This window comes from Macaca mulatta, chromosome 2 (genome assembly GCF_049350105.2).
Source record: "Macaca mulatta isolate MMU2019108-1 chromosome 2, T2T-MMU8v2.0, whole genome shotgun sequence".
In the NCBI taxonomy this organism is placed as follows: Eukaryota; Metazoa; Chordata; class Mammalia; order Primates; family Cercopithecidae; genus Macaca; species Macaca mulatta.
In genome coordinates this window covers 182,088,377-182,101,729 of record NC_133407.1, presented here as the reverse complement: position 1 = coordinate 182,101,729, position 13,353 = coordinate 182,088,377, and the positions used below count along the sequence as shown (strand labels likewise).

Here is a 13,353-nt window from a genome sequence, read left to right as displayed (position 1 = left end):
GATGGGTTTATTTCAAATTTTATTTTACATACAAGGGGTATATGTAGAGGTTTCTTACATGGGTATATTGAGTGGTGCCGGGGCGGTGGTGCAGATCTCATCACCCAGGTAGTGAATATAGTACCCAATATGTAGTTTTTCAACCTCTTCTCCCATCTCTCCCTAACTCCTCTAAGAGTCCCCAGTGTCTGTTGTTCCCATCTTTATGGCCATGTGTGCTCAGTGTTTAGTTACCACTTATGAATGAGAACATGTAATATTTGGTTTTCTGTTCCTGCATTAATTTGCACAAGATAATGGCCTCTGGCTGCATCCATGTTGTTGCAAAGGACATGATTTCATTCCTTTTTATGGCTGCATAGTATTCCATGATGTATAGTACCACATTGTTTTTATCCAATCCACCAATGATGGGTACCCTAAGTTGATTCCATGTTTCTGCTATTATGAATAGCTCAATGATGAACATTTAACTACATGTGTCTTTTTGGCAAAACTATTTATTTTCTTTTGGATATATACCCAGTAATAGGACTGATGGTTCAAATGGTAGCTCTGCTTTAAGTTCTTCGAGAAACCTCCAAGCTGCTTTCCACAGTGGCTGAACTAATTTACATGCCCACAAACAGTTCATAAGTGTTTTCTTTTTTCCACGGTCTTGCTGGCACCTGGTTTTTCATTTTTTAATCATAGCCACTCTGACTGGTGTGAGATGGTATCTCAGTGTGGTTTTGATTCGTATTTCCCTGATGATTAGTCACAATGAGCACTTTTTCATAGTAATTCTGAGTACCTGTATGTCTTCTTTTGAGAAATATCTGTTCGTGTCCTTTGCCTATTTTTTAATAAAGTTATTGGTTTTTCATTTGTTGATCTGTTTAAGTTCCTTATAGAATCTGGATAATAGACCTTTGTCAGAGGCATAGTTTGTGAATATTTTCTCCCATTCCCTAAGGATTTTGTTTTGTTTTGTTTTTTTGCTGTGCAGAAGCTCTTTAATTAAGTTTCATTTGTCAATTTTGTTTTTGCTGCAATTGCTTTTGGGGCATTAGCCAAAAATTATTTGCCAAGGCTGATAACAACAAGGGTATTTCCTAGATATTTTTCCTAAGATTTTTATAGTTTGAGGTTTTACATTTAAATCTTTAATCCATCTTGAATTAATTTTTGTATATGGTAAAATGCAAGGGTCTAGTTTCATTCTGTTGCATATGGCTAGCCAGCTGTCCCAGCAGCATTTATTGAATAGGGAATCCTTTCCCCATTACTTGTTTTTGTCAGCTTTTCAAAGATCAGATGGTTGTAGGTGTGCAGCATTATTTCTGAGTTTTCTATTCTTTTCCGTTGCTCTATGTGTCTGTTTTTATACCTGTACCATGCATTTTGGTCACTGTGGGCTTAAATATAATTCAAAGTCAGGTACTATGATGCCTCCAGCTTTATTCTTTTTGTTTAGGATTGCTTTGGCTATTTGGGCTCTTTTTTGTTCCATGTGAATTTTAGAATAGTTTCTTCTAATTATCTGAAAAATGACATTGGTAATATGATAGGAATAGCATTGAATCTGTAGACTGCTTTGGGTAGTATGGTCATTTTTGTGATGTTGATGCTTCCAATCCATGTGCATGGATTGTTTTTCCATTTATTTGTGTCATCTCTGATTTTTTTTCTGCAGTGTTTTGTGGTTCTTCTTGTAGATTCTTTCACCTTCTTGGTCAACTGTACTCCTAGGTATTTCATTTTCTTTATGGTATTGCAAATGGGATTGTGTTCTTGATTTGACTCTTAGCCTGGACATTATTGGTGTCTAGAAATGCTACTGATTTTTCCACATTGATTTTGTATCCTGAGAGGTTGCTAAAGTCAATTATCAGTTCTAGGAATCTTTTGGCAGAGTCTTCAGAGTTTTAGAGCTATAGAAACATTTCATCAGTGGAGGAATAATTAATGAGATTACGTAAAGAGACTAAATCTATGACTCACTGGCATTCCTGAGAAAGAATGGAGAGAATAAGCAACCTGGAAAATACATTTGAGGATATGGTCCACAAAAATTTCCCGAATTGCAGTAGAAAGGCTGACATGCAGGCCAGGCACGGTGACTCAAGCCTGTAATACCAGCACTTTGGGAGGCTGAGGCAGGTGGATTGCCTGAGCTCAGGAGTTCAAGACCAGCCTGGGCAACACAGTGAAACCTTGTCTCTACTAAAATACAAAAAATTGGCCAGGTGTGGCAGCATGCACCTGTAGTCCCAGCTACTCAGGAGGCTGACACAGGAGAATTGCTTGAACTTGGGAGGCGGAGGCCAAGATCGTGCCACTGTACTAAGCCTGGCAACAGAGAGAGACTCCATCTCCAAAAAAAAAAGAAAGAAAGAAAGGTTGACATGCAAATTTATGAAATACAGAAAACTCCAGCTAGATACTATACAAGACAACCATCCCCAAGGCACATTGTCATCAAATTCACCAAAGTCAATGCAAAAAAAAAAAAATCTTAAAGGCAGCTGGAGAGAAGGGTCAGGTCATGTACAGAGGGAACTCCTATCAGGCTAGCAGCAAACTTCTTGGCAGAAACCTTGCAAACCAGAAGAGATTGGGGGCCTCTTTTAGTCAACCTTAAAGAAAAGATATTCCAACTAAGAATTTCATATCCTACCAGCCTAATATTCATAAGTGAAAGACAAATAAAATCCTTCTCAGACAAGCAAATACTGAGGGAATTTGCTTCAACTACACCAGCCTTACAAGAAAGAGGTCCTTAAGGGAGTACTAAACATGGAATCAGAAGAATGATCCCTACTACCTCAAAAATACACTTAAGCACATAGCCCACAGACACTATAAAGCAACTGTACAATCAAGTCTATACAACAACCAACAACATAATGACAGGATCAAAATCTCACATATCAATACTAATCCTGAGTATAAATGGCTAAACATCCCTCTTAAAAGACATGGAGTGTCAAGGTGGATAAAAACACCAGACCCAACCATCTGCTATCTTCAAGATACCCATCTCACATGTAACAGCATCCACAGGCTCAAAGTAAAGGGAGAGAGACAGATCTACCATGCAAATAGAAAACAAAAAAGAACAGGAGCCACTATTCTTATATCAGATAAAACAGACTTTAAACAACAATTAAGAAGAACAATGATGGGTATTACCTAATGATAAATGGTAAAATCTAACAAAACGACTTAACTACCTAATTACATATGCACCCACCATTGGTACACGCAGATTCAAGAAACAAATTTTGCTTGACCTACAAAAAGACTTAGTTAGGCAACTACATCATAATAGTGAAAGACTTCAACACCCCACTGACAGCATTAGACAGATCACTGAGGCAGAAAGCTAACAAAGAGACTCTCACTTAACCTGGGACTTGATTAACTGGACCTAATAGACATCTACACAACACTCCACCTAACAACCACAGAAAATGTTTTTAATGTCATTAGTCATCACAAAAATGCATATTAAAACCAAGCCAGGATGGGCACAGTGGCTCACACCTGTAATCCCAGCATTTTGGGAGGCCAAGGCAGGCGGATCACCTGAGGTCAGGAGTTCAAGACCAGCCTGACCAACATGGAGAAACCCCATCTCTACTAAAAATACACAACTAGCCGGGTGTGGTGGCGCATGCCTGTAATCCCAGCTACTCGTGAGGCTGAGGCATGAGAATCGCTTGAATCCAGGAGGCAGAGGTTGTGGTGAGCTGAGATCGCGCCATTGCACTCCAGCCTGGGCAACAAGGGGGAAACTCCATCTCAAAAAAAAAAAAAAACGAGCCTAAAAATCAATCAATAGAGAATTAAATAAACCATGGCATATTCACATAATGGAATATTACATAACAATAAAAAGAAACAAACCAGTGACAGATGCAAAACATGGATAAATGTTAGCAATATTATACTGAATAAAAAGAAGCCAAACACAAAAGAGTTCATATTATGTCATTCCATTTTTATGAAATTTAAGAACAGGCAAAACAATGGAAACAGAAATCAGAAGATTGCCAGAATCATGGTGGAGGTACAAGCAACAGATGAGGAAAAGACACAATGGTTGAGTCATATACTTGAGTCACATAAAAAAGAAAAATGAATCAATTAAAAATATATTAAATTCTTTTGATTTTCTAAAAGACAAAATGAAAACAAGGAAAATTTCTGGAGCATGACAATATGTTACTCTAGTCAGAGTTCATCTAACTTTACACTTAAGACTGCCTGTTTAATGTAACTATATGTCAATAAAAATCACAAATAAATAAATGAGTTAAAATTCTGCTGAAGACTATGGAAAGGGGCATTTATTCCTTTCTCTTCCATTGAAAACCACTAAAAACATTAACAAAAAAGTAGACCAGTGGAAATGCAGCAAGATCCTTGCACAGCCTCAAACACTATACAAAGTATGAGCAAATATTTAGCAAATACAGTGAAGTTTAAGCCAACCACAGAGCACAGTAAGGCTGACATGTGCCACTTCCAGTCTCAAACAGGATGCCGATTTCCCAAAATTTAAGTATCACTTAACTTTCGCGAATATCAAAAATTTCCATATATATGGAAATATGCTTTTTTTTCTAGAAATAAATGAAAAAACTCATTAATAGTGGTTGCCTTTAGAGAAAAATGACAGAAAGAGATTTTATTTGCTCCAACTTATACTTTTTTTTTGAGACAGGGTCTCATCATTGCCCGGGCTGGAGTACAGTGGTACAATCATAGCTTACTTTAATCTTGAACTCCTGGGCTCATGGGATCCTCCCACCTCAGCCTCCTGAGTAGCTGGAACTACAGGTGCACAAGACCACGCCTACCTTATTTTCCAATTTTTAGTAGAAACAGGATCTCGCTATATTTCCTAGGCTAGTCTCCAACTTCTGGGCTCAAGAGATCCTCCCACCTCAGCCTCTCAAAGCGCTAGGATAACAAGTGTAAGCCCACCTTGTACCTTTCTACATAGCCCAAATTTTCTAACCTTATGCAAATATATTATTTTCTTTTTAAGTAAACATAAGTCACACCTGGTCTCCTTTACTGTTTCCCTTTTTATGTACTCTTTGTATCCAATACAAAACAACAAATGTATTATTTAATAACAACATTTCTAAATGTTCTTTTACACTAATTTTAAAGCAAAAAATACTGAGGACAAATCTCTCCTCTAAGAACAAATTTTAAAAATGGTTAATAGGAGGCCAGGCGCAGTGCCTCATGCCTATAATCCCAGCACTTTGGGAGGCCAAGGCAGGCAGATCACCTGAGATTGGGAGTTCGAGACCAGCCTGACCAACATGGAGAAACCCCACCTCTACTAAAAATACAAAATTAGCCCGGCATGGTGGCGCATGCCAGTAATCCCAGCTACTGGGGAGGCTGAGGCAGGAGAATCACTTGAACCTGGAAGGCGGAGGTTGCAGTGAGCCAAGATCGCACCATTATACTCCAGCCTGGGCAACAAAAATGAAACACCGTCTCAAAAAAAAAAAAAAAAATGGTTAATAGGGTCAAGCGGTACGAGGGCTCACGCCTGTAACCCCAGCACTTCAGGTGGCTGAGGTGGGAGGATCACCTAAGCAACATAGCAAAACTTTGTCTCTGCAAAAAAAATTTAGAAACTAGCTAAGCATGGTGGCGCATGCCTGTAATCCGAGATACTCAGGAGGCTGAGGTGGGAGGACAGCTTGAGCCCGGGAAGCTGAGGCTGCAATGAGCCATGAGTGCACCAGTGCACTTCAGCCTGGGTGACAGAACAAGACCCTGTCCCAAAAAAAAAATAAGTAAATAAATAATGGCTATTTTTTCTTATAACAAAAAAAATATAGATATATATATTTAAGATTACTTAAAAAGTGTTATCCTAAAATGAATGCTGCAGTTATGGACTGAATGGTATTCCCCCAAAATTCATATGTTGAAGCCCCAACTCCTAATGTGACTGTATGCAGAGACAGAGCCTTAAAAGGGGTTGAATGAGGTCATGTGCGTGGAGTCCTATTCCAATAGGACTAATGTCCTTATAAGAAGAAGAGACACTAGGGATACACATGCCCAGAGAAAAAGCCATGTGAAGACACAGAGAGAAGACAGCCATCTGCAATCCAAGTAAAGAGGCCTCAGAAGTCAACCCTGCCAGCACCTTCCTCTCAGACTTCCACATTCCAAGGCCACATTCCAATGGCTCATGCCTCTAATCCCCGCACTCTGGGAGACCAAAGTAGGAAGACTGCTTAAGGCCAGAAGTTCAAGACAAGCCTAGGCAAGATAGCAAGATCCCACCTCTACAAAAAAAAAAAAAAAAAAAAAAAATGGTAAGTAGCCAGGCACCTGCTTGTATTCCCAGCTACTCAGGAGGCTGGGCAGCAAGATCACTTGAGCCCAGGAGTTCAAGGATTCAGTGAGCTATGATTGTGCCACTGCACTCCAGTGTGAGCAACACAGACCCTGTCTCTAAATAACCTAAATGCCCTTCCATGGTAGATTAGATAAAGAAAAAGTGGTACACATACACCATAGAATACTATGCAGCCATAAAAAAGAATGAGATCATGTCCTTTGCAGGGACATGGATGAAGCTGGAGACCATTATCCTCAGCAAACTAACACAAGAACAGAAAACCAAATACTGCATGTTCTCACTTATAAGTGAGAGCTAAATGATCAGAACACGTGGACACATAGAGGGAACAATACACACTGGGGCCTTTCAGAGGTCAGAGGATGGGAGGAGGAAGAGGAGCAGGAAAAATAACTAATGGGTACTAGGCTTAATATCTGGGTGATGAAATAATCTGTACAACAAACCCCCATGACACAAGTTACCTATGGAACAAACCTGCACTTGTACCACTAAAAAGTTAAAAAACAAAACACAAAAAACTGCTATCTTAAGCCTTATTCATCAAAGCCTGATTATAATGCTTAACAGTGAGATAAAGTCCAGATTTATAATCAAAATACCTTTTGAAATATAGTTGTATTACTCTTCAAAACATACACTCTCAAACTTAAAATGGGTCAAGAGCATAAGAACAAACAATTCTATAAATCTTATCATTTTAGTAAACTTAAAACAGAATTTATTTTACAATAATAAGACTTAAATTTCATGAAGAAATCAATCATGCATAATAATGTATACAGTTTTAAACTGAAGAGCCTAACCTCAAAGTATCATTTAAACATGCCAAAAATGAACTAAAATCTGCAATTAAATAACACAAGAAAACCAAAAAAGGGACATATCAGAAAATAAAAATTCAGTGTTTTGTTTGTTTTGTTTTTTTTTTGAAACGGAATATCAACTAACTGTTGCCCAGGCTGGAGTGCAGTGGCACGATCTTGGCTCACTGCAACCTCCACTTGCCAGGTTCAAGCAATCCTCCTTCCTCAGCCCCCTAGTAGCTGGGATTACAGGCATGTGCCACCATGCCTGGCTCAATTTTCTATTTTTAGTAGAGACGGGGTTTCACCATGTTGGCCAGGCTGGTCTCGAACTCCTGACCTCAGGTGATCCACCCACCTCGGCGTCCCAAAGTGCTGGGATTACAGGCATGAGCCACCGCGCCCGGCAAAAATTCAGTTTTATTACAGTATTTTTTTTTTTTAGTTTATCATATTTTTATTATATTTAAGTTACAAAAATCATCTTTTTTTATTTTAAGCTTTTTATAATTTAAATCATATTTTTATTATAGTTAAGTTACAAAAATCTTTGACTCTCCTTTGAATATCTTCAAATCAATTCCATAAGTGAAGACAAAATACACAATTAAGGAAGGGGCCATGATTTGCCCCAAAATTATCGTCATATGAATGAACTCAATGACTTTTGAATCACACTTTTAAATCAGATGTTCCCATTTGATCTGTCAGTTTCTCCAGGTTTGATACATAGGTGTAAAATCATTACACTCTTTTTTTCTTTTTCTTTAATTATACTTTCAGTTCTAGGGTACATGTGCATAACATGCAGGTTTGTTACATATGTATACTTGGTGCCATGTTGGAACTCGTCATTTACATGAAGTATAACTCCCAGTGCAATCCCTCCCCGCTCCCTCCTCCCTGTGATAGGCCCCGGTGTGTGATGTTCCCCTTCCCGAGTCCAAGTGATCTCATTGTTCAGTTCCCACCTATGAGTGAGAACATGCGGTGTTTGGTTTTCTGTTCTTGCGATAGTTTGCTGAGAATGATGGTTTCCAGCTGCATCCATGTGCCTACAAAGGACACAAACTCATCCTTTTTTATGGCTGCATAGTATTCCATGGTGTATATGTGCCACATTTTCTTAACAGTCTGTCACTGATGGACATTTGGGTTGATTCCAAGTCTTTGCTATTGTGAATAGTGCCGCAATAAACATACACGTGTATGTGTCTTTATAGCAGCATGATTTATAATCCTTTGGGTATATACCCAGTAATGGGATGACTGGGTCATATGGTACTTCTAGTTCTAGATCCTTGAGGAATCGCCATACTGTTTTCCATAATGATTGAACTAGTTTATTATTACAATATTTTAAACATACCAAATAAAACTATATACTTAGAAGAAATTAATTTTAATTTTATTTACCCCCTGCAAAGGGAGATTCCAGCATTCTGAGCTTCTGAATTTGGACAGTGGTGATTGAACATGGACATCCTCTGATTCTGCATTTAACATCTTTCTTATCTGAAAATAGGATGAGAAAATAATTAGTTTAATTGAACTATATACAAGAGCTAATTCAGCTAACAGAACCATTATATTACCCTGCATTAATAATTTGCTAACAGTTTTAAGGAGTTTTAAATTCAGTGCTTAATTCATATGCAATTAAATATAATTTTTATTTACAAAAACCCTCTCCTTGACTTTGAAAGTAGATAAATGAAGAATCACAAGAGCTTCCTAACTATTCTCTTGCCTGCTGTCTTCTCCCCTTTTAACCTTTCAAATGTCAGCCCCAGAGTTCTCTAATACATAAAACCTAATTATGGCTGCAATACTTAAAATTCAACAACGGTAGCCATTACTTACAGATAAAACTCTTTACAACTGTAAAACTCTTTACAGTCTGGGCTCTTTCACATCACACACACATCAAAACTACAACCCAATCACGCTGAATGAATCAACCTTCTTCAAACACATCACATTATTTCATATCTCTAAACCTTTGCATATACTGTTCCCTCAATCTAGAATGCTCTTCCTTCTCTCCCTAGTGAAGTACTCCAGATTCTTGTCAAAATTACTATTTTATCTACGCAACCATCACTGCCACACCACACATTCCTGAAACAGAATCAATGGAACAGATCAATGGAACATTATAAAGAACTCTGAAATAAGACCACACACCTACAACAATCTGATCTTCGACAAACCTGACAAAAACAAGCAATGGGGAAATAATTCTCTATTTAATAAATGGTGCTGAGAGAACTGGCTAGCTATATGCAAAAAACTGAAACTGGATCCCTTCCTTATACTATATACAAAAATTAATTCAGGATGGATTAAAGACTTAAATGTAAAACCCAAAACTATAAAAACCCTACAAGAAAATCAAGGCAATACCATTCAGGACATAGGCACAGGCAAATATTTTATAACAAAAATGCCAAAAGCAATTGCGATAAAAGCAAAAATTGATAAATGGGATCTAATTAAACTAAGGAACTTCTGTACAGCAAAAGAAACTATCATCGGAGTGAACAGACAACCTACAGATTCGGAGAAAAATTTTGCAGTCTATCCATCTAACAAAATTCTAATATCCAGGGTCTAAAAGGAACATAAATTTATAAGAAAAAAAAATCCCCATTAAAAAGTGGGCAAAGGATATGAACAAACGATTCTTAAAGGAAGACACACATGTGGTCAGCAACATCACTGATCACTAGAGAAATGCAAATCAAAACGAAGAGACACTATCTCATACCACTCAGAATGGCTATTACTAAAAAGTCAAAAAACAACAGATGCTGGCAAGGTTGTGGAGAAAAAGGAACACTTTTACACCACTGCTGTGACTGTAAATTAGTTCAGCCATTGTGGAAGACAGTGTGGTGATTCCTCAAAGACCTAGAGGCAAAAATACCATTTGACCCAGCAACACCATTACGGGGTATATACCCAAAGGAATATAAATCACTCTGTTACAAAGATATATGCATGCACATGTTTGCTGCAACACTATTCACAATAGCAAAGACATGGAATCAACCCAAATCCCCATCAATGATAGACTGAATAAAGAAAATGTGGTACATAGATACCATGGAATACTATGCAGCCATAAAAAGGAACACGATCATGTCTTTTGCAGGGACATGGATGGTGTTGGAAGACATTATCTTCAGCAAACTAATGCAGAAACAGAAAACCAAACAATTCACGTTCTCACTTTTAAGTGGGAGCTGAATGATGAGAACAGATGGACACAACGGGGGAACAACACACATTGGGGCCTGTCAGACAGGTAGAGGGTACATCAGGAAGAATAGCTAATGGATGCTGGCCCTAATATCTAGGTGATAGGTTGTTCTTGCAGAAAACCACCATGGCGCACAGCATGGCGACCTATGCAACGATCCTATACATCCTGCACGTAGTACCCCTGAACTTAAATAAAAGTCAAAGAAAAAAATGTTCACCACTATTTCCCTGGTTACTTATGTCTAATGGAGTATCCAATACATGTTGAGTACCCAATAAATACCTACTGACCAATGCTTTAATCAATTAGATTTCAGAAAATAATGTTCATTATATACAGGTACGTAGGAAAAAACAGATTACAAGACAGTATTTTGTGGTTTTCTATTTTTTAATATGTTTCTTATAAAGAGACAAATAAACTAGAAGGATACACTTCATAGTATTAATTCTGGTTGTGTCTGGGTGGTCTTCTTTTTGTTTAACTGAACTTTAGAATATCTCTACAACAATCTAGTGTCATTTTAGAAATATTTCTTAAACACGTGTTTATTTATTTGAGACAGGGTCTCACTCTGTCACCTAGGCTGGCATGTAATGACTCAGACATAACTTACTTCCTGCTTCTACCTCTTGGGCCCAGGCAATCTTCCTGCCTCAGCCTCCTGTGTAGCTGGGACCACAGGCATGCACCATCATATCTGATTAATTTTTTTTTGTTTTGTAGACACAGGGTCTTACTTTGTTGCCCAGGCTAGTCCCGAATTCCTGGGCTCTGGGGCTCAAGCAATCCTCCCACCTTGGCCTCCCTAAGTGCTGGGTTTAGAGGCATGAGCTCCCACACCCAGCCAAACACTTCAAACACTGTTTTTTTTTGTTTGTTTGTTTTTTGTTTTGAGACAGAATCTCAAAAAGGCTGAAGTGCAGTGCAGTGACGCGACCTCAGCTAACTGCAACCTCCACCTCCCGGGTTCAAACGATCCTCCTACCTCAGCGTCCGGAGTAGCTGGGATTACAAAAATGCACCACCATACCCAGTTAATTTTTGTATTTTCAGTAGAGATGGGCTTCCGCCATCTTGGCCAGGCTGGTCTTGAAGTCCTGACCTCAAGTGATCTGCCCATCTTGGCCTCCCAAAGTACTGGGATTATAGCCATAAGCCAACCTGCCAGGCCCAGGCCAAACACTTTAAATTCAACATGTGTTAGTATCTTCTCCCTGTATCCATCAAAGCTCTTATCCTTTTGGTAATTTATTTCCACTAGCAGCCTGGAGGAAAAGGCAGTAATATAAACTACTAACAATAATGTAATATGCTAATTTTCTAAGAAAGTCTACATTTTTTAAATGCACTACCACAACTTTATGTATAAATTATGGGATTAAGAAATAAGTAAATATATTGTAGATAATGAGAGACAGAAAAAAAATAAGGAAAGAGGAAAAGCTAGAATAAGCCTTGTGGTGTGGGACTGGAATCAGAAGTATCAGTATTCATTTTTTTATACAGATAGGCAGATAGAGAAATAAATATAGATACATGTGTTTCTGTGGGAAAATTGAGATACGTATGTTGTATGTGTGAACATATATTTTTCTAGTCTTGTCTGTTGAGAAAGCCTAAAAACAATGACATCCCAGTTGCAAGTATACCTAGCACACAGACCTGGGTTTCTAAATATCATCCTTCAAATGAAAGAACCAGGACTCCCTGGGAAAGTGGTTGATTTCAAGCCTGGGGCAGGGAAAACACAAGATAAGCATCTTGCAGTGCCAAAAAATATACAGTGTCAGAAAGTAAGCGTTAAAAAAAAAAAAAAAAAAAAAGATAGGAGCACGTCAAAAGGGTACAGCCAACATGAAAGATCTCCCAAGGCTGGAATACTTTGACCAACAAACCTGTAATGACAGTAGTGGATTATAACTCACAGAATAAACTAAATATTCTATGAGTCTATATTGATATAAATAAATAAGTGAAGCCAGGCACAGTGGCTCATGCCTAGAATCCTCACACTTTGGGAAGCCGAAGCAGGAGGACCTCTAAATAAATAAATAAGTAAGTAAATTGGGGAAGATAATCAGCTCTCCCTTACAGAAGAATTTTTATTTTTTAGAGACAGTGTCTCATTCTGTTATCCAGGCTGGAATGCAGTGGTGCAATCATGGCTGACCAAAGCCTCAACTTCCCTGGCTCAAGCAATCTTCCTATGTCAGCCTCCCAAGTAGCTGGGATTCCAGGCATATGCCAACATGCCAACTAATTTTTATTTTTCGATATGGGGTCTCACTCTGTTGCCCAGGCTGGCCTCAAATTCCTGACCTCAAGTAATCCTCCCACCTCAGCCTCCCAAAGTGCTGGGATTACAGTTGTGAGCCACCACACTGGTCCCTCATAGAAGAATTTACATTCATAAATCTATAGTGAATGAGCAAAACAGAAAACCACCAAAATATCACAAATACAAATTTGCAGGCAAGATACACTGATAGATGCTACAATAGTAAACAAAAGTTTGAGATAAAATAATATATTTGCACAGATTCAAAGCATCTCCCCTATTTATTAATTATAAAGAGGAGAAAAATAACTTTACAATGGAGCAAACAGGCAGATACCATCTTAACCAAACAATCAAGGCTGACATTACCAGTACTAAGATATATCACTATCACGTAACCCCTGATATAATGCACTAAGAAGGGCACTATCACTTCTGTGGTATTCCTCCCAAAAAGTCATAACCTTAATCTAATCTTGAGAAACCTGAAACAAACCCAAAGTGAGAGATATTCTACAAAATACTGTCCAGTTTTCTTCAAAAGTGTCATGGTCATGAAAGAAAAAAGACTGAAGAATTGTCACAGACTTAAGAAAACTAAGGAGACCTA

At 38.2% G+C, this 13,353-nt stretch overlaps 1 protein-coding gene across 8 annotated transcripts in view; it reads right to left on the bottom strand.

Moving 5' to 3' along the window:
• The window catches only part of SENP7 (SUMO specific peptidase 7), a 204,277-nt gene that overhangs the window by 177,104 nt on the left and 13,820 nt on the right, over positions 1-13,353 (bottom strand). For all 8 annotated transcript variants that reach the window (XM_028844663.2, XM_015129622.3, XM_015129631.3 and 5 more), the window contains one exon: positions 8,611-8,709. In XM_028844663.2, the coding sequence (XP_028700496.2) occupies positions 8,611-8,700 (90 nt within the window). In that variant the 5' untranslated portion in view covers positions 8,701-8,709. The remainder of the gene's footprint in view (positions 1-8,610; positions 8,710-13,353) is intronic.